Here is a 23674-nt window from a genome sequence, read left to right as displayed (position 1 = left end):
TGCATGGTATGCATCTACAAACACACACTTACACACACATACACACTTACACACACACACACACACTACAGTGTACAAGTGAGGACAATTTGCAGGAGTCAGTTCTCTCCTCTAGGTATTGAACATAAAAGACTGCCAGCTTGGCAGCAGGCTCCTTTACCTGCAGAGGCATCTCATCAGACCTGGTAGAATATTTTCAGAAATATCAGCTACCCAAACCAAAGAGAAAGAATGTGGCTAGACAGTATGGAAAGTGGATGAAGCTGGCTAACCCTGTTCAGAAGAGCCCAGAAGGCTGGCATCATAGCCGGCAAGAGCAGACACAGGGGTGACGCATGGAGGTAACAACAGTCCCTTAGGCCCCAGAGCTCTTCCAGGCCACATGGTCAGAAGACTTCTGTTTCTTCTGTGTCTAGCTCTGGCCCACACAGGGCCAAGGCAGCTTTCCTTGGGGACATCAGATCCAGCTGTGTGAGGTGAGGGAAGGGTAGTAGTGAAGTGAATATTTCATTTTTTTTTCCTTTTTTTTAAGGGTTCACAAACTTTATTGGTTCAATAATAAACAGCAAAGAAAATGTTAGCTATCACTCCAGGGACTCATGTAGAGATGAAAGCCACCCTTGGAAAATGAAGTGAATATTTCTTCTTAGTTAAGGTTTTACTGCTGCGAACAGACACCATGATCAAGGCAACTCCTATAAGGACAACATTTAATTGGGGTTGGCTTACAGGTTCAGAGGTTAAGTCCATTATAATCAAGGTGGAAACATGGCAGCATCCAGACAGGCATGATGTAGGGGGAGCTGAGCGTTCTATATCTTCATCTGAAGGCTGCTAGCAGAATACTGACTTCCAGGAAGCTAGGACTAGGGTATTAAAGCCCACACCCACAGTGACACACCTACTCCAACAAGGCCACACCTCCAAAGAGTGCCACTCCCTGGGCCAAGCACACACAAAGCATCATATCTTATAGCAGTCTATAGACGCTGGGTTCTAGATGGGGCCTCCACAGCAGAACCCTAGGACAGCTGGAAGCCGGGCTTCAGCACAAGGCCTCTTGCTGGAACCTCACAGAAAGGCCTATGAACTCTTTAAGAGGCTCCTGTCCCCTCCCTGAAGTGACAAGCCCAGAAGCTTTGTACTCTATGTCTATCTATGAGCAGACGTCACTAGCAATGTGAGAAAAGCTACAGATGCCAAACCAGACACTAAAGGAAGAGAAAAGAGGGTCTCTAGAGAACCTTGAAATCATTTCTTGAGGGCTTAAAGTGGTGATGAACACTCAATATCCAAGAACTTGGGAAACATAGGCAGTTGAATCTCTGTGAATTCAAAACCATCCTAGTCTGTATGTCAAGTTTCAGGTCAGCCAGAACAACATAGTGAGGCCTTTTCTCAAATATTCATTTCTTAAGATCTTTGGAGAGATGAGAGATAGTATAGTTATCATAAAACAGAATGAGGGCTGTCATGACGGCCCAGCAGGTAAAGGCATTTTCTCTCAAGCCTGATGACTTCCTGAGTTCAGTCCTCAGAGGCCATGTGAGAGAAGGAAAGAACTGGCTCCTGGAAGTTGCCCTTTGACCTCCACATGCATGCTGAATGTACCACATATGTATTCAGAGTACACACAAGTAAATAAATAATTATGATTTCTAAGACAAAGGGATGTAGCTCAGTGTCTCTGTGTGCTTAGTGTACACAAACCGTAGTTTCCAGTCCCAGCACCATGAACATCACTTTGATTGATTGATTGATTGATTGATTGATTGATTTGGTTTTTACAGACATGGTTTCTCTGTGTACCCCTGGCTGTGTTGCAACTCAATCTGTAGACCAGGTTCTCCTCAAACTCACAGAGATCCTCTTGCCTCTTGCCTCCCAAGTGCTGGGATTAAAGGCGTTGTGCTACCATTGCCTGGCCCTCATTTGGTTTCTATTGCTGTGATAAACACCACAACCAGAAGCAACTCAGGAAGGAAAAGGGTTATTTAAACTTGCAGTTGTGGTCCATCACAAAGGGAAGTTGGGGCAGAAGCTCTAAGAGGGAACCTGGAGGCAGGAGCTGAAGCAAAGCCATGGAGAACTGCTTCTTCCTGACTTGTTCCCAGTGGCTACTCAGCTTGCTGTCTTACACAGCCGAAGACCACCTGCCCAGGGGCGGCCCCACCCACGTGGACTGGATCCTCCTATGCCAATCATTCATCAAAAAATGCCCCATACACTTGGCTTGGCTCAGACCAATCTGATGTAGGCATCTTCTCAGCTGAGGGTTTTCTTCCCAGATGACCCTGGCTTGCACTGAGTTGACAAAAAATAACAACAACAAACCAAACCAAAACAAAAACCTAACCAACATAGTTGCTAAAGAGAGAAACAACCAAGAATAAAAAAGGAGCATTTGGAATTTTAAAAAATGAAGAGCCATTGTCAAACTGTCAGCAGCCGGGAAGAAGGTGTACAAACTAAACTCAATGATTAAATATGAAAAAAAAAATGTCCAGCAAAAAAAATGTAGGAGAGAAGATGTGCAGAGAATGACAAGAAAGCTCCTCAGAGTAAAAGTACAGAAGGAGAGAGAAAAGAAAGGAAGGAAGGTCTTCCCCTCTAGTGACACGTCACCGAAATTACAGAAAGATGGAGATAAAGAGATGAGTTTTAAATGGTACTGAGGGAAGAAGGCAAGGCTGCTGAACGAAATACTGGCAGGACTGCAGTTTAAGGGAAAGCATCCCTTCAAGGAAGGGCCGCAGGATGGCTCGGCGTGTGCGGATCCCAGCTGCATACACCCGGCAACCAGTTTGATTTCTGGAATCCACATAAAGGTGGAAGGAGAAAACTGGCTCTACAAAGCTATCCTCTGAGCTATGTGCCCTGGCCTGTATGCCTGCACATGCACAACACATGTACACACACACATACACCACACACATACGCACTACTAATGGGATAAATTAAAAACCAGAAGAGAAAATTGTTTTCCAGTAAGAATGTCAAATATAACCAGACTGCGTCAGAGGAAAGGGTAGGACCGAGTCCATTTAACTGAAGGACTCAGAATCTCAGGAAGAAACTACCAAAGGAGACGTTCCAGCAAAATAAGGACAGAAACCAGGAAAACAAATGACTCAAGAAACACCGGATCCTACGCAGGATAAACCCCATGTTGAAAGCCAAGAGACCCGGATAGCAGCTGGGCCTTGAGAACAGCCCCATCCCCTCCCTCCCCCAACCCAGAACGGGACAGCTGCTGGCCCGAGGTCCAGATGAGATCAAAGGGAAGGATGTGCTTCTGTTGTGGGAAATGTTTGCTTAGATGTTTTAATAGATAATAAGCATTTGGGAGAAATTAATAAGAGGCTCGAAGAAAACAAAGCAAATAAGAAACAGTCAATGATTAATTTCAGGGACAAAATGTAAGTTGTAGAAATAACAGGGCATGGCTGGAAAGATGTTGCTTGGCTCATCGGTGATGATAGTTAATAGTTAAGACATTGTTAACCTTGGGCCTGTGCAGCTCTGCAGCTAAAAGCGCTTGTTGAGCTGGCCTGACCATGCTGGTTTCATATGCAGAGCCCATAGTAGAAGGAAAAAGTGACTTTTACCAGTTTTCCTCTGACCACCACTATGAGCCATCATACACACATGCACACACACATGCACATACACACACATGCACACAGATATGCAAAAGTCTGCGTTTAACCTCCACTACTGCATACACATAAAGATGCAGACATGATACATGATGAATGTATCTTTGTGAGATCCTTCTGGAGCATTGGACATGGTAGCATACTGGACTTAGGAAGTCCAGCTCTCTCTCTTACACGTCAGTAGGTGACAAGTCACCTCCTCTCCTCAGGTCAGCTTCTTGGCTATGACATGAGTGGGCTGGATAGGATCTATACAGCAACACAAGTATCTGGCTTGGGGTTTTTCAAAGCATCAAACTGTTAACAAACCATTACGTCAGGCACTGTTTTTGTTTTTGCTTTTTTATTCCCCCCCCCCCTTTGAGACAAGGTCTCATGATGAAGCTCTGGCTGGCCTGCAACTCACTACATAGATCAGGTTGGCCTTGAACTCATAGAGATCTGCCTGTCTGTGCTCTCAAGATCTGGGGTTAAAGGCGTGTATCACCACACCTAGCTTGACACTAGTTTTTAAGGTAGTTTGAGGCACCAAAATGTAAGTTGGTGGTGTCTGCAGATCCGCTAGCCTGCGTCAACCATATCCTCTCTGTCTGGAGTAAATCCCAGTCAAGGCTTGCCAGAAACAGAAAACCTGAAGTCAAGGTTTAAAAACAGCTTGTGTTGGTGTTAGTGTGGCTACGTTAGAATTTCAGACAAACCTCGAGTTGTAAAACATGTAAAGGTCAGAATTTTGTTATCTGGAAGGCACATGTACCTGTCCTTCAGTTTTGTTGCTCCTCTTGTTGGGTTCTGCTCCTGTGAACTGCCAGTGGGAAGCAGCTAGAGGGCAGACCCCGTAGGGTTAAGCTCAGAGCCTGGCAGCCCTGATGAGCTAGGCTTAGGACTTACCCTCAATACACCAGTCAAAGAAGCAAGTGATCCTGTAAGTAGAAAACGGAGGTTTATTCCATGTGGCTGCATCAAGAAGAGGACCAGAGAGGCCACTGACCTCTGGTGCCATTTCATGGTCCTCAAATGAAGGTTTAAGAATAGGACAAGAGGTAACCTCAGCTAAGTGGTCCTGGCTATGTCCCCATCACCCTCGGCCCATCATTGTCTTGACTCTCCCTGTCTTCCGAAAGGTGGCCTGAAACTCATCAGAACTGTATGAAATCCGTCCCTAGGAGCCAAGTTCTCTTTCTGGTTGGCACCAGACTTCAGTCCTTTACTCCCAACATGAGGCTTCTGAGGAGATTCTTATTCCTTGGGGTATATATGTCTCAGTGGTATGATGGGGGCGGGGGGGGCACTTGTGTCTTTTTAGAATACCTGGCCAAGGATATGGTGCTTAGGAAAGGCTGAAGGAATGACCATTACACTGAGTGGTACTTCTGCCTCCAAACCTGGTGTTTCTCAGGGGTAAAGCTAGTGGAGGAAATCTTACTGGGTTGTAAGAAGGTTGTGGCTTATTGGCCAGTCTCCTCATTAACTAGATTGGAACCATTTCTGGGGCAGGAACTTTGCTTAGTCCATTTTGGGGACCCCAGTGTGATGCCCGGCCCTCCTGCCACTTACTGATTACGAAGCAGATGTTACGTCCTGGATGGGTGGGTGATTGGTACCAATGGGGAAGCTGCACCAGGAGTGATGCAGCAGTGCTCCCTCACTCGACGTGTAAGTGCTCATGCACAGTCTCTCAATGAGCCACCTCTATGAAGTGTTAGCCTCCTCTTGGAGGTAAGGCAGCTCAAGGGCAAAAAGCACAGGCTGGTCATGAAAGAGGGGGGCGTATCTGATCCAGGTTGTTTGTTTCCAAACAATTCTCTTCTCCCTGCCTCTGGATGGGAGCGAGCAGACTGGACAGTGTGATAAAGATGGCAAGGAAGTAAGCTATTTGAACTCTGTCCCACCTGCTCTGACCCAGCTCCTGCTTTGTTTCAGGAGATCAGTTACTTACAGTTCCCTGGAGAACTCTTGATGAGGATGCTGAAGATGCTGATCCTGCCACTGGTGGTCTCCAGGTGAGAGGAGGGGTGGGAGAGGCACGGGGCTCTGACTGATGGTTTCTAGGTGACAGGAGGGGCAGGGGTGGGCACCGGGAACTGACTGGAGGTCTCCACGTGAGAGGAGGAGTGAGAGAAGGCAGGGGGCTCTGACTAGTGGTCTCCATATGAAAGGAGGGATGAGAAAAGGCCTGAGGCTCTGCCCTAGGGCCAGCCTCCCTGGCTGTCTGCTGTGGAGGAGCTGATCCCTTCTTGTGAGGTGGAGACACTGCTTCCAGCCAGGGCACCAGTCAGGTGCTTCTGCCAGCTCCATCCAGAACCCTTCCCTGACTCCTCAGCCCACACCAATGATTGCTTCCTTTTATGCAAGCTTTCAGTCATTCATGAACATGAGAACTTTTAAAGTCAACAGTGACCGCCACACTAAGTGCAAAGCAGAGTCTGTTCTTGGTGTGTGTAGTATCTTCATGCGAGTCAAACCTGTCAATTACTCACCTTTCTGGAATTCTCTCTTAATGCTCTCCCCTCCACTGGCTTCTGCCTGCTCTCAGTTCCTTCTTGGCTCCCAGCTTCTCTCCTTCTGCTAGGCCTCTGATTGTCGCTATGCACTGGGCCCTTTCCCCACCTCATGTCCTGTGAGGCTGCCTGGCCCTATGTAGCTTGCCATCATTGTGACTATACCCAGGAAGATCACCTTGAGGACGGAAAGGTCTTTCCCTCACCCTTTCAGAGGTTTTGGTCTATGGTCTCTGCACCTGTGGTGAGGCAGAGCATCATGGCGGGGAGCGTGTGTGGAGCAGAACTGCTTAGCCTGCTGCACCTGAAAAGCAGAGGGAAAGGAAGGGGGAGAAGCTGGTATTCTAACGAGTCCTTCAGAACACACACTGGTGACTTGTCCCAGTATCCCAGTAAATTAAGAACCCATCAGTGAATGAACTCAGAGCCCGGTGATCTGTTCACTTCCCCATGACCTCACGCCTGAACACTGCTGCTCTGGGACCAGACTCTTCAACACATGAGATAAAACCTACAACCACCTATAATCTCAGCATCCCCAAGAACAGAGCACCCATTTCTCCTATGTGTCCCACAGGCTATTAATGTACTACCCCGTGTCTATGGATGGTTCACAGAATCTGTACTTTGGTGTCATCTCCTAGAGATTTTGCCCAGCACTGAGCTTCCCTCTACTTTCTGCTGTCAGTAAATGGCCCAACAACTGCCCAGGCCTCTGGCTCTTTTCTTGCCCAATGCCAGGCTGTCAGCAACTTGAGCTGACTGTCTCCTAGGCAGAACACCCCTCCACACAGGCCCAGAGCTCTCTTCCTCATCTGAACTCATAGGTACCTTGCTGGTTTCCATACCTCAGTTCTTTTCCATGGCTGTCTATCCTCCACCCAGTTGCCAGAACAGTCTCAGGAAAGCAGATTGCGACAAGCCTTACCTCATCTCTCTTTTTGTTTGTTTGTTTGTTTTTTTGGTTTTTTTTTTTTTTTTGAGACAGGGTTTCTCTGTGTTGCCCTGGCTGTCCTGGAACTCACTCTGTAGACCAGGCTGGCCTCGAACTCAGAAATCCGCCTGCCTTTGCCTCCCAAGTGCTGGGATTAAAGGCGTGTGCCACCACCGTCTGGTTTACCTCATCTCTTAACCCGCCATTGCTAATCTGCTGGGCCTTTGGTCCCTGATCAGACCAATCCTTCTCCGTCTTAGGGCCTCCACACAGACTATTCCTTCTGCCTGGAGCCCTCTCACCCTTTACTCTTCCTCCATTGTATCTCAGCGACTTAGAGTTGCTTCCTTAGAAAGGCCCCCTCCACAGGAGCCCTCCCCACCATTCTGCTCTGCCCTCCCCCAAAGTTATATCATATCAGCATTCCTGAGCTTGTCTGCCAGGTACTCAGCCCCGCGCCAGGTACTGCAGATCCAGAACTTAGTCTTTGAACTCAAGTTGCTCACAGGCTCTACTGGCCAGGGAAACACAGTCCCCAGAGCTAAGGAAGTGAGACAGGCTCCCTCCTGGGTGGCTTTGTGTCCCTTTGCTGTGCTTCTACCATCCTTGCTGCCTGGGCAGGTACTCAGAGCACAACATGGACCTTGTAGACAGATTGGAGCTTCACCATGGCCTTGTCACTTGGCTCAAGAAAATCCTGTTTGGAAATCTGAGGCCTGGGGGCTGGAGAGATGGCTCAGAGGCTAAGGGCACTGACTGCTCTTCCAGAGGTCCTGAGTTCAAATCCCAGCAACCACATGGTGGCTCACAACCATCCGTAATGACATTGGATGCCCTCTTCTGGTGTGTCTGAAAACAGCTACAGTATATTCATAAATAAGATAAATTAAAAAAAAAAAAAACAAAGAAAGGAAATCTGAGACCTTACATCTAGTCTTTCCCCCATTGTCACCGGTGTGGGCTCAGACACTCTCCTCCAGCCTGTGTTCCTAGTGACAAGTATCTAACTGTCCAGCCTCTCAGCTTCTCTCCACTACACCAGAACACTCTTGCTGAGACGAGTATGCTGTCTTAAGTTGAGTAAAGCCGATGTGCTTTAATGGTTCCTGGTGAGGGAGAATGAAACCTTGGTGGGAGAAAATGACATATTGCTTTTGAGGTTGTTGTTTCTCCTGGTCTGGAGCTCAAACCCAGGCTCTCATAAAGGTTAAACAAATTGTTATCACTAAGCCACGTCCAAACCCCCAAATGATGTAGTCCTGACCCCCAAGCATCTCATTCCTGAACCCTCCCTCTTTAATTCTTAAACAAGTCCAGAGTCTGTCCTCTACCCACACTGTCCCTGAACAGCCAGCCCTGGGCTGATGTTCCTGCCCTAGGAACACCACTCTGGTAAGGGTACCACACAGACAGTTTCCAGGCACAGCAAGCTGGAAGCACTGTTCTGACCAACTCAGGTGCCAGGCCTCAGCAGGACTTACTTCGCCAGAACTAACAATGGACTCAAAGCAGGATTCAAAGCCTTTTAAAAACCTGATTGTCCTGGGGACAGCTGAAGAGCCTGGCTTGAGGGGTGCTGCACCTCCACCCCAGGGGCTCCTGGCTGTGCCAGGAGTTGATGGCTTTCTGTAGCATTTGCCTCAGGGAAGCAGAGGACATATCCACACATCCTCGTGTCTTCCCATCTCACTCCAGCTCACTCTCCTATCTGTAAAATCCTTCTGTCTCCTTATTTGTTGGTAGCTATGGGCAACAACTTGTGTCTTCCCCTTGTCACATTTGTAACCCTAGCCATGTCAGAACCTCCAGGTAAATGAATTTTCAGTCACATCTGACATGTCTCATACTGGGTCCTGGGTGCCTTTCTAAAGCCCAGTGGTGACAACAGGCAAGCAAGCATTCCTCTCTGGAATGGCCAATTATCCGAGCAAGAAGTGATTCCATTAAAAGGGTTGAACACCGGGTCCTGGGGGCACTGGCCGTGTCTCCCCTGTCTTTCGCACTGACTTTTATCTGGTATTCTCCAATGCAAGAGACTGGAGAGTGAGGGGTGCTATTGAGGGCCCCACCATCTGGGAGGGGACAGAGCCAGGAGGAAAGTGAGGTGAGGCCCCTGGGGCTTGGTTGCTGTCTGTCCCTCTCAGTCATTCTTCCAGTCTTTTAACTCTTGAGCCTTCTTTGTCCAGGATCTGCTCCAACCTTGACCTTAGCCCAGGTGAATGCGGGCTGCCCTTAGCTATCTGTGGTTGTGGGAATCACAGTGAGGGAGAGAGGGAAGGAGGGGTGCGTAAAACTGGGATCCGGTACAGGGTTCCAGGAGAAAGCAGGACCTTTGAGGTCACTCTCTAGATGTGTGTGCCCCACTTCTCAAGAGTTATTTATTTGGGGTGGGAGGTGAAGCACACACTGATGAGAATGTGTGGAGGTCAGAGGACAACTTGTTGGAGTCAGTTCCCTCCTTCCATCACGTAGCTTCCAGGGAAAGGACTCATGCTGCCAGTTTTGGCGGTTCTCACCTTTAGACTCTGAGCTATCTCACCAGCCCTTAGATGGGTATGGGAGGCTCAGCACTCTGCTGAGGTGATGGGAAGTCTGCCCTGCTCACAGGGCTGCTGTGAGAAGGTATATGACCCCGCACAGCCCGATGCATGATGGGTGATGCAGACTTGTTTCTAATTTATTAATGTGTCTCAATGATGTTTCGTAAACCCTTTAACACTGTTTCTGATGTCAGGGGTCATAGCATTGACAGTACACATGCCACTTCCCCATGAAGTCCTTCTTGACAGAGACCCTGATACAGCCATTCATATAGCTCTGGACCTCCCAAATGGCACAGCCATGTATCTCTGGTCTCGCCATGATTCAGTCATGGCACCCTGAACCACTCCTCCTCATGCTCCATGAATTCTCAGAGCCACTGCCTCTTGTTTTCCTCTGATCTCTTGACCCTAGAACCCAGCAACCCTCACCCAGTTCCTGCTCCCACAGACACCCCCTTGCTCTAAGTCAGTGGGAAACAAAAAGAACAAGTTCTCAGGCAGCTGGGAGAGCATGTTGGGGTCTTCAACCTCCTTTGTCTGTTATATCCAAAATCCAAGCCTGGTTAGGCCCCTCATCTTGGTATCTTGGTGTCCAATAGGGTCCCAGTGTGGGGTCAACTGGGCCTCTTCTGATCTAAGGACTCCCCTGTAGAAGAATCTGCCTTTAAGTTCCCCTCTGGCTTAAACATAGAAGCTAGTTCCTGAGGGCCCGAGGGCCCAGCTTCTGTTGTTTTTTGTTAGCTTGGTTATTTGCTTGCTCTGTGTGTATGTGTGTGTGTGTGTGTGTGTGTGTGTGTGTGTGTTTATGTGTGCATGCACTTGCACGCACACATGCGTACTCTTGTTGTTATTGCTTTGAGACATGATATCCTGTAGTTCAGGCTGGCCTCAAAATTAATAGGTAACCAAGGGTGACTTTGAACTTCTGATCTATTTACTTCCACCTCTTATGTACTGAGATTATAAACCTTCATCACCACACCAAGTGCTAGAGAGTAAAACCAGGGCTTCCTGGGCCTCTTTGGCAACTTAGGAAGGTCAGTTAGGCTTAGATGTGCCTTATATATTGACTGGAAACCTCAGTTCAAGTGAAGCCCAGTATCTTGCTCTTGAGTCCTCTACCCCAGAGGCCAAGGTCAACTTCTTTCACTCAGTAGACGCTTCCAAGTAGCCCAGAGGGTGTCTTAGTTAGGGTTTTATTGCTGTGAAGAGACACCATGACCAAGGCAACTCTTATAAAGGACAACATTTAATTGGGGCTGGCTTACAGTTTCAGAAGTTAGCCCATTATTATCATGGCAGGTAGCATGGCAGCATCCAGGCAGGCATGGGGCTGGAGAAAGAGCTGGGAGCGCTGCATCTTGATCCAACTGCCTCCAGACAAGACTGTCTCTTCTGCACTAGGTGGAGTTTTAAAGCCCACCCTCACAGTGATGTAATTCTTCCAACAAGACCACACCTACTCCAACAAGGCCACACCTCCTGATAGTGCCACTTCCCATGGGCCAAGCATATTCAAACCACCACAGAGAGGTTTTGTGGCTGGCCAGCCATTAGCTATGGGGCTCTAGGTCCTTCTGCATTGTGTCTCCATGAAGTAGATGACTCAGGAAGCCTGGGAAGACATACGTCCCTGCTCCAGCCAGAGATACTGTGGCCTCTTCCTCAGTCACACCCAACCATTCATTCTTCATTGTTCTTCAGACTCCTCAGCATACCCTGAGATTCACACCCTGGGGGTTGAGCCTCAGTTTCTTCTTTCTTTCCCACCTCTCCCTGAGGGCTTTTCCTGCCAGCTGGCTTTGTGAGCTCTCTGGTGGACACTGCCACTAACTTCAATGACAAGGAGAAGGATTTGAAGCTTAAGTCTTTTCTTAAAGAGGACTCTTGAGCCTCTATTGCAAGCTGATTCACCTTTCCACAAGTCTATAGGTCTTTCATCAAACCACAAAGGACCCCTTCCCCTGGGCAGCTAGCCCCTCCTCACCTCACACCTGCCAGTGAGAGATTTCCCACCCCCAAAGTGGAAGTGGCCACAAGAAGACCCCCTGTCTTTATTACTGAGTGTTGGCACCTCATTCAAAACCGAAAAAAAAAAAAAAAAAAACAAAAAACCTGTGTGACAGGACAGTGATGGTCTGGTGGACAGAATCTGCTGCAGCAATATCCTTAACTTATGTCAAGCCCTCTCAGGGATGCTGCCAAGGTGGGCAGTGAGCGGTTTGCCATTCTGAGCTGTGCTCTGCAATTCTACCTGTCCTTGATTCCTTTCACATACGCTCCTGGACCTAGAAATCATCCTTTCTCATTTTATTCCAGCAAGGCTGCTCACTGTGCACACCCCTTTCCGTTTGTTTACATTCATAGACCGACAGAAAAAAGAAAAAAACCACCCACAGCTTTCTGTTCCTTTAAGTTCTTGAAGGATACCTTCCTGGTTCTTCCACGAAAACAAATCTGCCTCCTGCTTGTTTTGGTTTTCATTCAACAAAATGTCATAAGAGTTTCCACCCTGCACCAGTGCCTCCGGGCTCTGGTTACACGCTTCCACTGGGGTCTGCCACTGAGGCCTTCCCATCACTGGGTCCTGAGATGCTCCAAGACACGCCACTGGGGCTGTTTTTGCACCTGGGGCTCTATAAATAACATAACCTCAAGTTGTATTATTTACAGCATTCTTAGCCTCTGCTGTAAAGTACGTACAGAATAAGTGCAAATTTACAAGGCAGGGCCTACCAGGTGGTGTGTGTGCATGCATGCCTGTGTGTGTGTGTGTTTGTATTTGTGTGTGTATGTGTGTGTGTGTGTGTATCTGTGTGTCTCTCTCTCTGTGTGGCCCATTGTGGCTCCACCAGGGTTAACCTTGGGATGCCAACTGCGTCGTGCTTTCACACATCCACAGACAAGAACAACACAAAAACTGGGGGTGGTTAGCCCAACATCTGGATCCAGCCAGAGCCTCCAATTCTCCCTTGTTTTTTTTTCCCCCTCGAATCCTTCTCCCCACCCTTTCTCCAGTTTCTCAAACCAGGCATCATTCAAGGAAACTGAAGCCATGTGTTTGTGATTCACTGAGGCTGAACATGGCAGGGTGTTTTGTTAGCTCTGCTTCAGAGAAGTCTCGTGTGTGTATGCTTTTGTGTCTGTGTGTGTGTGTGTGTGTGTGTGTGTGTGTCTGTAGCAAGTGTGCGATGCATTCATATGCCCATGTAAGTATTGTTTTCCTTCCTGTTTCTTGTAAGAATTTTCAACGGAAATTTCTTAGAATCAGGAAATCATGTTCGGTCAAAAAAGTCTCCCCACCCGTTCTCCCCCTTGCTGAGGCACTCTAGTTTGGCAGACTACTCCACACACCCACGTTCTGACTCCTTGGAGATGGGCTTGGGCCAAGCAGTCTTGAAGTCTGGTTTGGGAGCCAGTATTCAGAGCAGCTTCTCCAAGCCCTGTGAGACAGGCGGCAGGCTGGAGGTGGCCACAGACTAAATGTATTGCCTAGTATTGCCTGCACCTCTGGATTCAACCCTGAAGTTAGGGTGGCCCTTCTGAGCAAGGCCCTGCCGCTCTTTCAGTGGGAGCTGGGAGCCTTTCTTGGCCCCTTTGCCTCATCAGCTGAGATCCTTGCTGATCAAAAGAGGAAACACAGCTCAGCTGGGGGCTATGGTAGGGCAGACCTTCAACCTAGGGACTCAGAACAGAAAGTCTCCATCTATCCCAGATGCCCATGGTCTTGCTGTTTCCCCTTCTGCTTCCTGCTCATTTTCCCAGGATCCATTGGACAGCCACTTCTTAGAAGGTGGGTCCTGAAAGGTCCGGGACTCCCCAAAAAGGGGTCCACTTAAGTCACAGGATAACACGCACCCAAAGGACACACGAGAGACCGTCTTGCTGTAAAATACATGAGGTGGTTTATTATATCAGAGCTCTGGGCCAGCCCATATCCCCATATCTCACATAGGGGATAGAGGGACTGACCCCGTGGCTCAGGGGCATAGCGCTTATATATGGGCGGGGTAGGGAAAAATCGAACTTTCGCGCGGGTGCACAGGATTGGTTGTTTTACCTCTTTTGAACACTAGTAGGCCGTACCATGGGGCAGGGTGTAGTTCTTCCCTTGGCCAGTCAGTTTCTGGGATGTTCTTAACAGGCCTTTGTACTGTAACTCCCCCCTCCTCTGTAACTAATTAGATGGACCCAAACCTGCTGGCAGGTGCTTTTCTGCCCAAGGTCTAAGGCGAAAAATTTACACATATTTCATAAGATGGCCTTTATAATTTTTCACTCTACAGTCCCTCATGGGTTACCGACTGCTTTTGGTCTCTCTCAGTCACAGTGGTGACCCAGAGGTCTGTTGTTACACTGCAGGTCTTGTACCTACTAAACAAGGTTCCGAGTGACCACAAGTCCCTCATTCATTTCCCGGACCCCAAGTACTCAGAGCAAGTACCCAACATGTTGTGTCCACAGGAGATCCTCTCCCCTGAAGGTAGCTTTAATCCTGGCTCCAAGAAAAGCACTTCCTACCGAACAGAACCAGGTCTCTAATCCAGCCACTGGGTGGCTGCTCACCCAGTGTGGTGTAAGTAGAGGCTCAAGGGGGAGTTTCTGCACTTTGGAGGGATTCCTGGGACCAGATGGCCCATATTTTAGTGAACTGGCATCAAGAAATCCTGCCTCAAGTCTTAGACAAAATTGCCTGGGGTATAAGGGGTGTGGCAGAGCCATCTGGGAAGTGGAACTATGCGCTAACGTGGCACTTGCTGTCAGAGACTGTGCCTGCTGTCTGCTGAGGGGTGGGTTTTAGAAAGGCTGACAGGAGATCCTCTCACTCATGGCCCAGACCTCTTCGTAGTCACACTTCCTTGGCTGCCGGGTAGACTTCTTATAGCCAGAGAACTCAGCTAAAGTCAGAGTCAAGGACTCACTCATCCCAGGGACCCAGGTTCATTCCTGTCCTCAGGTCAGCTGGTAGCAGGAGTCCTGGACACCTGAGTGTTCACTATGTGACTTCAGTAAGTTGCTACTCTTATTGAAGTGTCTCAAAGAGGCTCTTTGCAGGGCAGGATGGCTCTGATGGAAGTTACCATAGGCACTGAGTGAGATTCCCAGAGCTCCTCATCAGCCTCAGTACCCCAGTCTGCTGTCCTCCAGGCAACCCTAGATGCTTCCCCTAAAGCCTTTGTCTCTTTTACTGCCAGCTGCTGTCTGAGGAGTCCTGTCCCTTTCCCAGTGGGATTCAACCTCAGGGCAGGTCTGAGGCAGCCTTTAGACCTCTGGCTAATGGCCCCAAGTCCCTGGAGACTCATCAAGCTATCAGCAAACAAACTGCCAGAGTCCCCATCCCACAGGCACTGCAGGCAGCAGCTCCTTCCTGCCCCTTCTGTTCCCACTGCCCAGCATGTGAAGCCACCTGCACCCCAACACTTGAAGTCACCTGAACCCCAGCACTTGAAGCCACCTGCACCCCAGCACTTGCCTGTGTTCAGTTTTATCGCTCCAGCCTGCTGGTGTCCTTATCTGGCACATCAGCTGTTCCTTCCAGCTTGTTGTCCTCTACAAACTGGGTCCACATGATGTTGGTGGCCTTGGCCAAGCCATTAATAAAATGAGTAGGAAGGGGAAGACTACAAGCAGGCCCTGAAGACCCTGTCTACTGTCTGCAGCTGCTGTTCAACTCCATCTGGTTGCTGACACCCCATCTGTTTCCCGAGTCCTAGCGCCAAGTGCTTCAATGCCCAAAACACACAGTGCCAGGGAACTCCCCTCAGCTTGGCCAGGGGATGAGTTAGCTCAAGAGACCAGTTCAAAGGAACCCTCTGCTCAAGGTCACCAGAACCCCAAAGCGTCCTTACAGGTCTGGTCCAGAGCAAGCCCTGGGTTTAACACCACATCAACAAACCAACACTCAGGTCTAGCCAGGCCCTGGGTTCTGGGGATCTAGACACAAGCCAGACCAAGGCCTACCCTGGGAGGGATCCAGAAAGCCTACTGCTTGCTGCATAGTTTAGGCTAGCCTCAAACTCTATCTTCCTGCCTTGGCCCCAAGTGCAAGTCCATTTCCTGCATTTTAAATTCCTCCTCTGACGCCCTGGTCTAGACTTCAAGAAGACAGGATGTCTAAGATGACGTTGGCACAGTGGAGATGAGGCAGGGAGTGGACAGAATCTCACCAGGAGGAAGAGCCTGCAGAGAAGATTTCTAGAACCCAAGGTGAACAGAATAGCTGGAGTAAGAATGAAGAAGGCTGGCCCAAAGTGGTTTTATACTGTTCTAGGGGTCACCTGGAACAAAGGCTAAGAGGGGTACGCGAAGCCGAAGGTCAGGCTCTCTGCAGTGAGGTACATAGGTAAAGTGAGTGAGCAGGGCCTCCAGAGAATCTCCTCTGGTCCTGCCCACCATTGTGTTTCTTGATCAGTTATCTGGTCCACACTGGGGTCCACAGTGCCAACCTGGATGTTGATGTGAAAGCCAGGTAGGGTGCAAAGGCAGGCTTCTCCTTCATCAGGAGCCTGGCAGTCAGGACCTCCCTTCCCCCACCCCTGAAGATTGAAACAGGCTGGGAGCCAGGCCAACTCTCCACCATCTCTATAAGCTAATGTCTCTAATCACCTCAATCTCTTGATCCCCAATTCCTGGGTACTCAGTAGTGAACCAGATGGCCTGGGAGGAGGCTATAGGCCTCTGGGCTCCCATCCTCCCTGGGGCTCCTCCCTGGGGCCTTTTACTGACCTTAGGCATTCCTAGGAGCACCTACCTAACTAAGCATGGAGTGGGGAGTGGAAGAGACAACATGGCTATTGTCCTTACCCTAAGTCAGGAGGAGTGTTTGCGGTCATGTCTATGGGACCTACTATTCTGTCTGTAAGCCTTGCTCTAGCATCTCACAGCTGGTCAACTTCACTGTACTTAGTTACTCCCTCAGACGGCAGGCAACAACCTATAGGCTGCAGCTATGGACAAGGCAGAACTCTGAGAGCTGAAGTGAGAAGGGATTGCATGGGCTGGATCACATGACAGTCATTATCATCCCAAACTAGGCCTTAGATCAGGACCGAGAAACAATAGAGAGAAGGGTCAGGAACCCTGCTCCAGTCTTGATTCTAGAGCTTACTTCCTGCATAGCCTGGCCAGGTGTCTTTCACCCTGAGCTCCGTTGTCCTTATGTCAACTCAGAGCCTTCTCAGTATGATAGCCACTAGCCTATCAAGCACTTGACATGCCGCTAGTACATGTATTGATTTGTTAATTAATTTAAATTAAAATGTAAAGCCTGAGCAGCTTTAAATTTCACATTGATTATGCATGGTAATAGGTTGGATATAGCAGGCTAAAGTATTATTAAATAGATTTCATATTTCCTTTAATTTTTTTTTTTTGAGATAGGGTCTCACACTGTGGGCTGTCTTGGCCTTTTTGAACTTTGTAAAATTAACTAAGAGGCAAGGGGCACAGGCCTTTAATTCCAGGGAGGTCGAGGGAGGAGATTCCAAAGAACTTGGGGCCAGTCTCTAAAACGCAGTTAGCAAATCTAAATGATGATGAGGCGTGGGTGCCTGACGTGGGGATTCCTCGGGGTGCCACTGACTCACAAGGCTGATGAACCTCGGAATGAGCGATACACAAATATTTGGGGGAACTGAAAGCTCAGGGTAGACCGAAGCGTCTGTGGTTGCCAGGTGGCATGTCTGGGCTGTGTCTTCTATCACACAATACATGCTCCATTCTGGGTGTAAGAGAGAAGATGGAGAAATAGAAAAAGCAAAGTACCAATGAGCCATCTCTCTCCACTCAAGGAAAACTGACACTTACTTCAGCCACAGGTGCACAAGCATCCGTGGAGCTTAACGGTCTCCCAGGTACCAATGAGCCGTACCTATCTCATCGGTTCTCAGGTAAAACGGTGTGTGGTCCTCAGCTGTGTCTCAACTCCTTTGGAGGCCAACCAACTTTTTCACAGGGCCTGTAAATCAGATATTTACAGTACGATCCACAGCAGTGGTGAAATTACAGTTACAAAGTAGCAATGAAATAATTTGATGGCTGGGGGTCACCACAGCATGAGGAACTGTATTAAAGGGTCACAGCGTTAGGAAGGTTGAGAACCACTGCTCAGCACTCTCAGCTCTTAAGGAGCTCACCAGAAGGAGGAACTTCCAAAGACCAAACAGTAGAAGCTTCCACCCCATTCCTTGTGTCCACCAGTTTCAGGAGTGGTACTGGCTTCACACGGTCTGTGCTCTCCTGACACTTTCTTCACAGTCTTGTTGACCACTGCTGTGGCCTGCAGTCTCCTCGGGCACGTCCAGCACCAGCTCGGGCGGCTGCCTGCTGTCTTGGATACTGTCCACAGCTCCTGTCCCCTGCCTCACCTCAGCTCACACCAGTCTCATTGGTTGGGTGGTGAGTGAGCTAGTGTGGGGTAGGCTCTGAGCAGGGTTGCACAGCCCCAGAGAGCTCTCATCACATCCTTTCAGGCAATGGTGCTCCCTGGGGTTGGACCACAAAGCCCTTAGATTGTGACTGCATTTGCATTTCCTCCTGGCCTCCCACATCCAGGTGTCCATGGTGGTTCCTCAGGAAATCTGGTTCTCATCACACCCTGCACGCAATCCTTCAAGTTGTAAATCTGGACTGCAAGTCAGGGAGAAGTCTATTTCTCAGAAGGCTCTGAGGCTCCCTAGTGACAGGTCTGCCCTTTTTGGTGGCTACCTAGCACAGTGGTGCACAGACATCGTTATAGCCATTCTTGGCCACTTTGTGGGTTCTTCTTTCTTCCACCCTTCTACACCCCCTTTTTCTTTAACCTTTCCAACCCCCTAATACTAGAGAGAAGAGAAAAATAGAGAGGAAAGGGAAGAAATCACTCAACAAAGTCAGGGATCACAAAGGGGATGGTGTTATAATTAGACAACTTTCTGCTGACTGGGTGCCCCGTTCCTTGGGGCCAATTTGATCTTTGCTCTCAGGATGTCTAATTATTTCTTCTTCCTGCTCCTCCTCCTCCTCCTCCTCCTCCTCCTCTTCTTCTTCTTCTTCCTCCTCCTCTTCCTCCTCTTCCTCCTCCTCCTCCTTCTCTTTCTCCTCCTTCTTCTCCTCCTTTTTTTCTTTCCAGATGACTACTTAACAAACTGAAACCAACAGTGACCAACAACAGAATTCCAAATGACACACAATTGTAGAAATTATCTGCTGCTGGCAAAATCACACCCCTGCTAGAGCACGAGGCAAATCACAGCCAGCTGCTGTGCACAATCTGAAGCTGTCTCATATCCCACATCTGGGATTAAAACAAAAACATAGTCTTATAATATTTGTTTTGTTTTTAAGAAACCAAAACTCCAAAATTGTCACTACACGTCTTTTTATCTGAGGACCAAAATTCAGTTTATGCCCATTTTAGTGGCTTCAGGGGATGCACAAATCACCCTGGGACACCCCCTGCCTCAAACCTTGGGAATCTTTTATTCTCCTCTCTTATCCTGAGCAGACAGTGTTAGACATGCTATCTGGGAAGCAGTAGCCTGCTTCCTCTCCTCTGAACCCCTGGGGGCCTCCAAGTCCCCCTTTGACATTCCAGGCCACATACAATCTGGTTCTGTCCTATAACCACACCTTACCCAGCACCTGATCTCTGACTTCACTGAGCAGCACAGTGTCCTCACACTTTTGAGTAACAGGGGTTAGCCTGTTCTGAGGGGTGGGCACTGGCTACTGGGAGGTTTCACACTTTAAAGTCTCCCATGTCTTCTGCTACCCACTCCTATTGGCCTCATCTCCAAATCTTGGAAGAATCAACTCCAATGCTGCTGCCTCCAGGAAGCCCTCCCTATTGTCTCAACTAGAGCTCCCTCCCCTAATAGAAACTGCCCTCGCCACCTTCCTTACTGTATTGATTTGTCCAACGTCTGTAGTACTTGCGTCCTCTTGTGTCCTGGTGTTCTTGTCTGTTGCTTTCCCTCTTTCCTGACAGAATAACTACTTCCTGAGGTCTGGAACAGGATCCAGACACAAACTCAGACAAGCTGGCCCAAGTTCTGGTCTAACAGGGCACTTTATGTGGTGAATTAAGGCATATCCTCTCTCAGGGACTGGCTCCCCATGGCTACAGCAGGCAGGCCTGACCACAAGGTTCTGCTGAGAGAGGATAGAAGTCATCTTTCTTGGATAACGGTCACACAGCCTCATTTCCTCTGGCCAGCAATCCCATTACTGGCCTTTGGGATTTATGTCTGAGACCAACCCTAAGCCCATCACTAGCATATGTCATCCTGGCGCAGGAGAAGATGGGAGACTGTCCACCTCCCTCCTTCCCTCTTTCCCTCCTTCCCTCCCTTCTCTTTACTACCTTCCGTGGAGCCATGATGCTCTGCTTGCCCTGGACTGGCTCATACACTTTGTTCAGACTCTAGCCTACCCCCAGGGGCACCTGTTGTCGAAATTATTTAATCCCAACCCAGGGTTTGGTTCCCAGATAAGACATACACATCTCTGTATTTACAATAAGGCTTAAATAGCACAAGAGCTGGGCAGAATCTTACCTTCTGTGTTAATAGAATCTATTTTTCCATCAATAACCCCGAGTTATTATTTATTACTTACTATGTTTTATCTGGGCTGCTCTTAACTCCAATTGGCCAATCCTCAGGACCACATTATTGTTTTGTTTTTTGTTTTGGGTTTTTTTTTTTTTTTTTTTTTTTTTTTTTTTTTAAACTCCCAACCCATAGCGGCTTTTCCCTCCTCCTGCACCTTTTTTTCCTCCTGGTTCTCCTCTGACCCTCAGCTCTTGAAACCTATATCCCCCCTATATCTTTTCTGCCCAGCTATTGCCCGTTGGCATCCATATTTACCATTCAGAAACAACTGGGGGGCAGGGTCACTTGAGTCTATTGAGTCTACTCCAGATAGACTCCAGGTCTTGGGGGCCTACACTTAGCATTACAATAGATAGCAGGATCAAACCTCAACAGGCACCCTAGGATATAACAACCCAAAACTAGAGTGGGGACAGAAGAAAGCACAGGGACCTGGAGAGGAGGCCAGATGTCAGAATCTTCACCCTTGGTCTAATGGGAGGGCTGGTCCATGCTCAGGGCTAAGCAGAGCTGCTCAGATCTCAGGGGTTAGTCTGTTCTGCGGGGTGGGGACTGGCTGCTGGGTGGTATCAGGGCTGGCCTGCGGGGTGGGCACTGGCTGCTGGGCGGTATCAGGGCTGGCATTAGGGAGAACATGAGGACCGGAGGATTATCTGCTCTTGTTTACATGAGTAAAACCAGACAAATACTTCCTTTATCTGAAAGAATGAAAGGGCTTTGGAGGAAAATCCTTTTGGCAGCGGAACAAAGTGCAGGCATTTCCCTAATTAATCTCTGACTCCCTCCCCCAACAGCAGTACTGGCCAGGCGAGGGTGGTCTGGCTCAGGTTCACTCTGGAAGAGATGCTTCTGTGTTCTCATGTGAGGAGGGGGAGCTTGTCAGAGGTCACATGGCCAGTCAGAGGTCACACGGCCAGTGGTCAGGCAAGGTCACACTGTCTCTGCCTTAGTTTTAGTTCCTTGAGGAAGCCTGTAGTAGCCACCGGCTCCCTGTCCGATAGTGCCGGGCACTGGGGACCCCCAGAAAAGTCAGACATGTCCCTTTCATGTTCATCCATTCTTGGGACAGCATTAGACAGGTAAACATGGTATGACAACCAGGATCATGAGAGAAGAGGCTGAGGGCTGAGAGAGGCCCAGAACAGAAGCCTAACATTGGCGGCGTCTTCACTGTAGAATTAACACAGCCTAGTCCTGTCTGATAGTCAGGTGAGCACAGGAGGCTTCTAAGAGAAACCATGCAGAGGGGACAGCATAGGTACTGATCCAGAGTTATGATGCTCTGGGATGGAGACCCAGGTTTCAGAGAGAAAGAATAGAGTCAGGGAGGTTAGGAGCCTCAGGACTGGAACACCCACCAGAGGGAGACTTTCTGGAGCATATGAGGGCACATGTGATGAGGGAGCCACAGTGAGCACAACAGAGTTCCTGGCCAACGTCTCGTGCCTCTCACAAACCTGACCCACCTTACTTTCCAGCTTGATGTCTGGCCTTGCCTCCCTGGATGCCAAGACCTCCAGCCGCTTGGGCATCCTTACTGTGGCTTACTACCTGTGGACTACCTTTCTGGCTGTCGTCGTGGGCATCATCCTGGTCTCCGTCATCCACCCTGGTGGTGCAGCACAGAAGGAGATAACCGAACAGAGTGGAAAGCCAGTCATGAGCTCAGCTGATGCCCTCCTGGACCTTGTCCGGTAACTCCCCAGGCCTGGTACAGGTCCCCTGTGTGGCCTCCAGAAGATACATAGAATGTGGGGGCTCAGGTCAGCTCTAGAGTAGTGAACCTTGTGACCCTCTGGTACACTGATGTCAGTGGTGAACATCTCTGTCCCTCAGCCCCTGAACTGCCTCCTGAGCTCTGCTCTGCCATCTCCATGAGGCTAGGGGGCAGGTGAGGGAAGAGCAGGCTGAGGAAGGCTGAGAGCTGACTGGTCCCACAGCTACTGAGGCCACCAGCCTGTGAGGCAGGAGGCTAGCAGTTATGGGTCCCACCTTTTCTCTATTGATACCTATACCCTAGATGAGAAAACAAGACTCAAAGAGTGGGTACCTTTTCCAGTTTATCCAGCAGGGAGACAGGGTACCAGGATTCCATCCAGGCTGCCTGTCACCCAGGATGTCACCTTGTAGAGCCACCAACTTAGCCATTCCATTTCCAGGGACCTGTACTCTGCTCCATAAGAAAGTGCTACAGACTTTGCCATAGAGCATGGTCCCCATAGGCATGTCAATCACTCCACTGCCCCTGCTAGTGCCAGCTGTCGGTCAAACTTGGACCAGGAGGCTCAACCTACCCACTTCTAGAGGAGTCACTCTCTCGGGAGTGAAAGACCATGGCATGCAGGCCCAACTTCTAAAGGCCGCAGGAAACAGGTTTGATTTATTTCTGCAGTGGTAGCGATCCAGCCCAGGGTCTTGTGCATGCTGGACAAATGTTCTTCCGTTGAGCACATCCCCAGCCCAGAACATAACTCTCAAACACAGGATTGCATGGTGCACTGTAGAAGGGTCCTGCTGGCTGCTGCACATGGAGAGGTCATGGATCAGAATAAAGCAAGACAGGAGAGGAAGACAGAAGTGGGTGGTGCAGAGCCATGGGATGCAACTGGGAAGCCTAGAGTTGGAAGGAACACCATCAGGGTCAGGAGGATGAGAGCAAGCATGGGTGAGGCAGGTGCTGCTGCCTATGGCGACATCAAAGTTTCTGGCCCAAGCATCTGAGTGGATAACAGGTGATGAGCAAGACACAAGAAGGTTCTTGAGCAGGCAAAAACCTACCACAGGAGAACCTGAATCTCTTAGATGAATCCAAGCTGAAGAATGGAGATTTTGAAGTTAAGGATAAGGCAGGTAGCCCTGAGGATGGAGTGCTTAGCCCAGGACATGTGAGTATGTACACACACCGCACTGGAAATGGCCTATGTCTTAGGGATTTACTGCTGGGAAGAGACACCATGACCACAGCCAGTTTTATGAAGGAAAACATTTAACTAGTTCAAATGTTTAGTCCACTATCATTATGGTGGGACGTGCAGGCAGGCAGATGTGGGGCTGCAGAAGGAGCTGAGAGTTCTACACCTGGATCTGTAGGCAGCAGGAAGAGAGAGTGAACCACTGGGCCTGGCTTGAGCTTCTGGTCTCTCTCTCTCTCTCTCTCTCTCTCTCTCTCTCTCTCTCTCTCTCTCGGTTTTTCGAGACAGGGTTTCTCTGTGTAGCCCTGGCTGTCCTGGAACTCACTTTGTAGACCAGGCTGGCCTCGAACTCAGAAATCCACCTGCCTCTGCCTCCCAAGTGCTGGGATTAAAGGCGTGCGCCACCACTGACCGGCGAGCTTCTGAATTCTCAAAGCCCACCTCAAGTGACATATTCCTCCAATTAGGCCATAGCTACTCCACCAGGGCCACATGACCAGTGGGTTCCACTGACTGACTTGCTCCACAGTCTCCTC

General features: G+C 49.2%; 1 protein-coding gene across 4 annotated transcripts in view; it reads left to right on the top strand.

Moving 5' to 3' along the window:
• Slc1a7 (solute carrier family 1 member 7) overlaps positions 1 to 23674 on the top strand; it is a 45340-nt gene that overhangs the window by 3144 nt on the left and 18522 nt on the right. For 3 of the 4 annotated variants that reach the window (XM_034503908.2, XM_034503909.2, XM_034503906.2), the window contains exons 2-3: positions 5580 to 5659; positions 21705 to 21920. In XM_034503908.2, the coding sequence (XP_034359799.1) occupies positions 5580 to 5659; positions 21705 to 21920 (296 nt within the window). The remainder of the gene's footprint in view (positions 1 to 5579; positions 5660 to 21704; positions 21921 to 23674) is intronic. The other variant, XM_076934512.1, reaches the window with a different exon arrangement.

This window comes from Arvicanthis niloticus, chromosome 5 (genome assembly GCF_011762505.2).
Source record: "Arvicanthis niloticus isolate mArvNil1 chromosome 5, mArvNil1.pat.X, whole genome shotgun sequence".
Taxonomy (NCBI): Eukaryota; Metazoa; Chordata; class Mammalia; order Rodentia; family Muridae; genus Arvicanthis; species Arvicanthis niloticus.
This window is presented reverse-complemented; position numbering and strand designations above follow the sequence as displayed.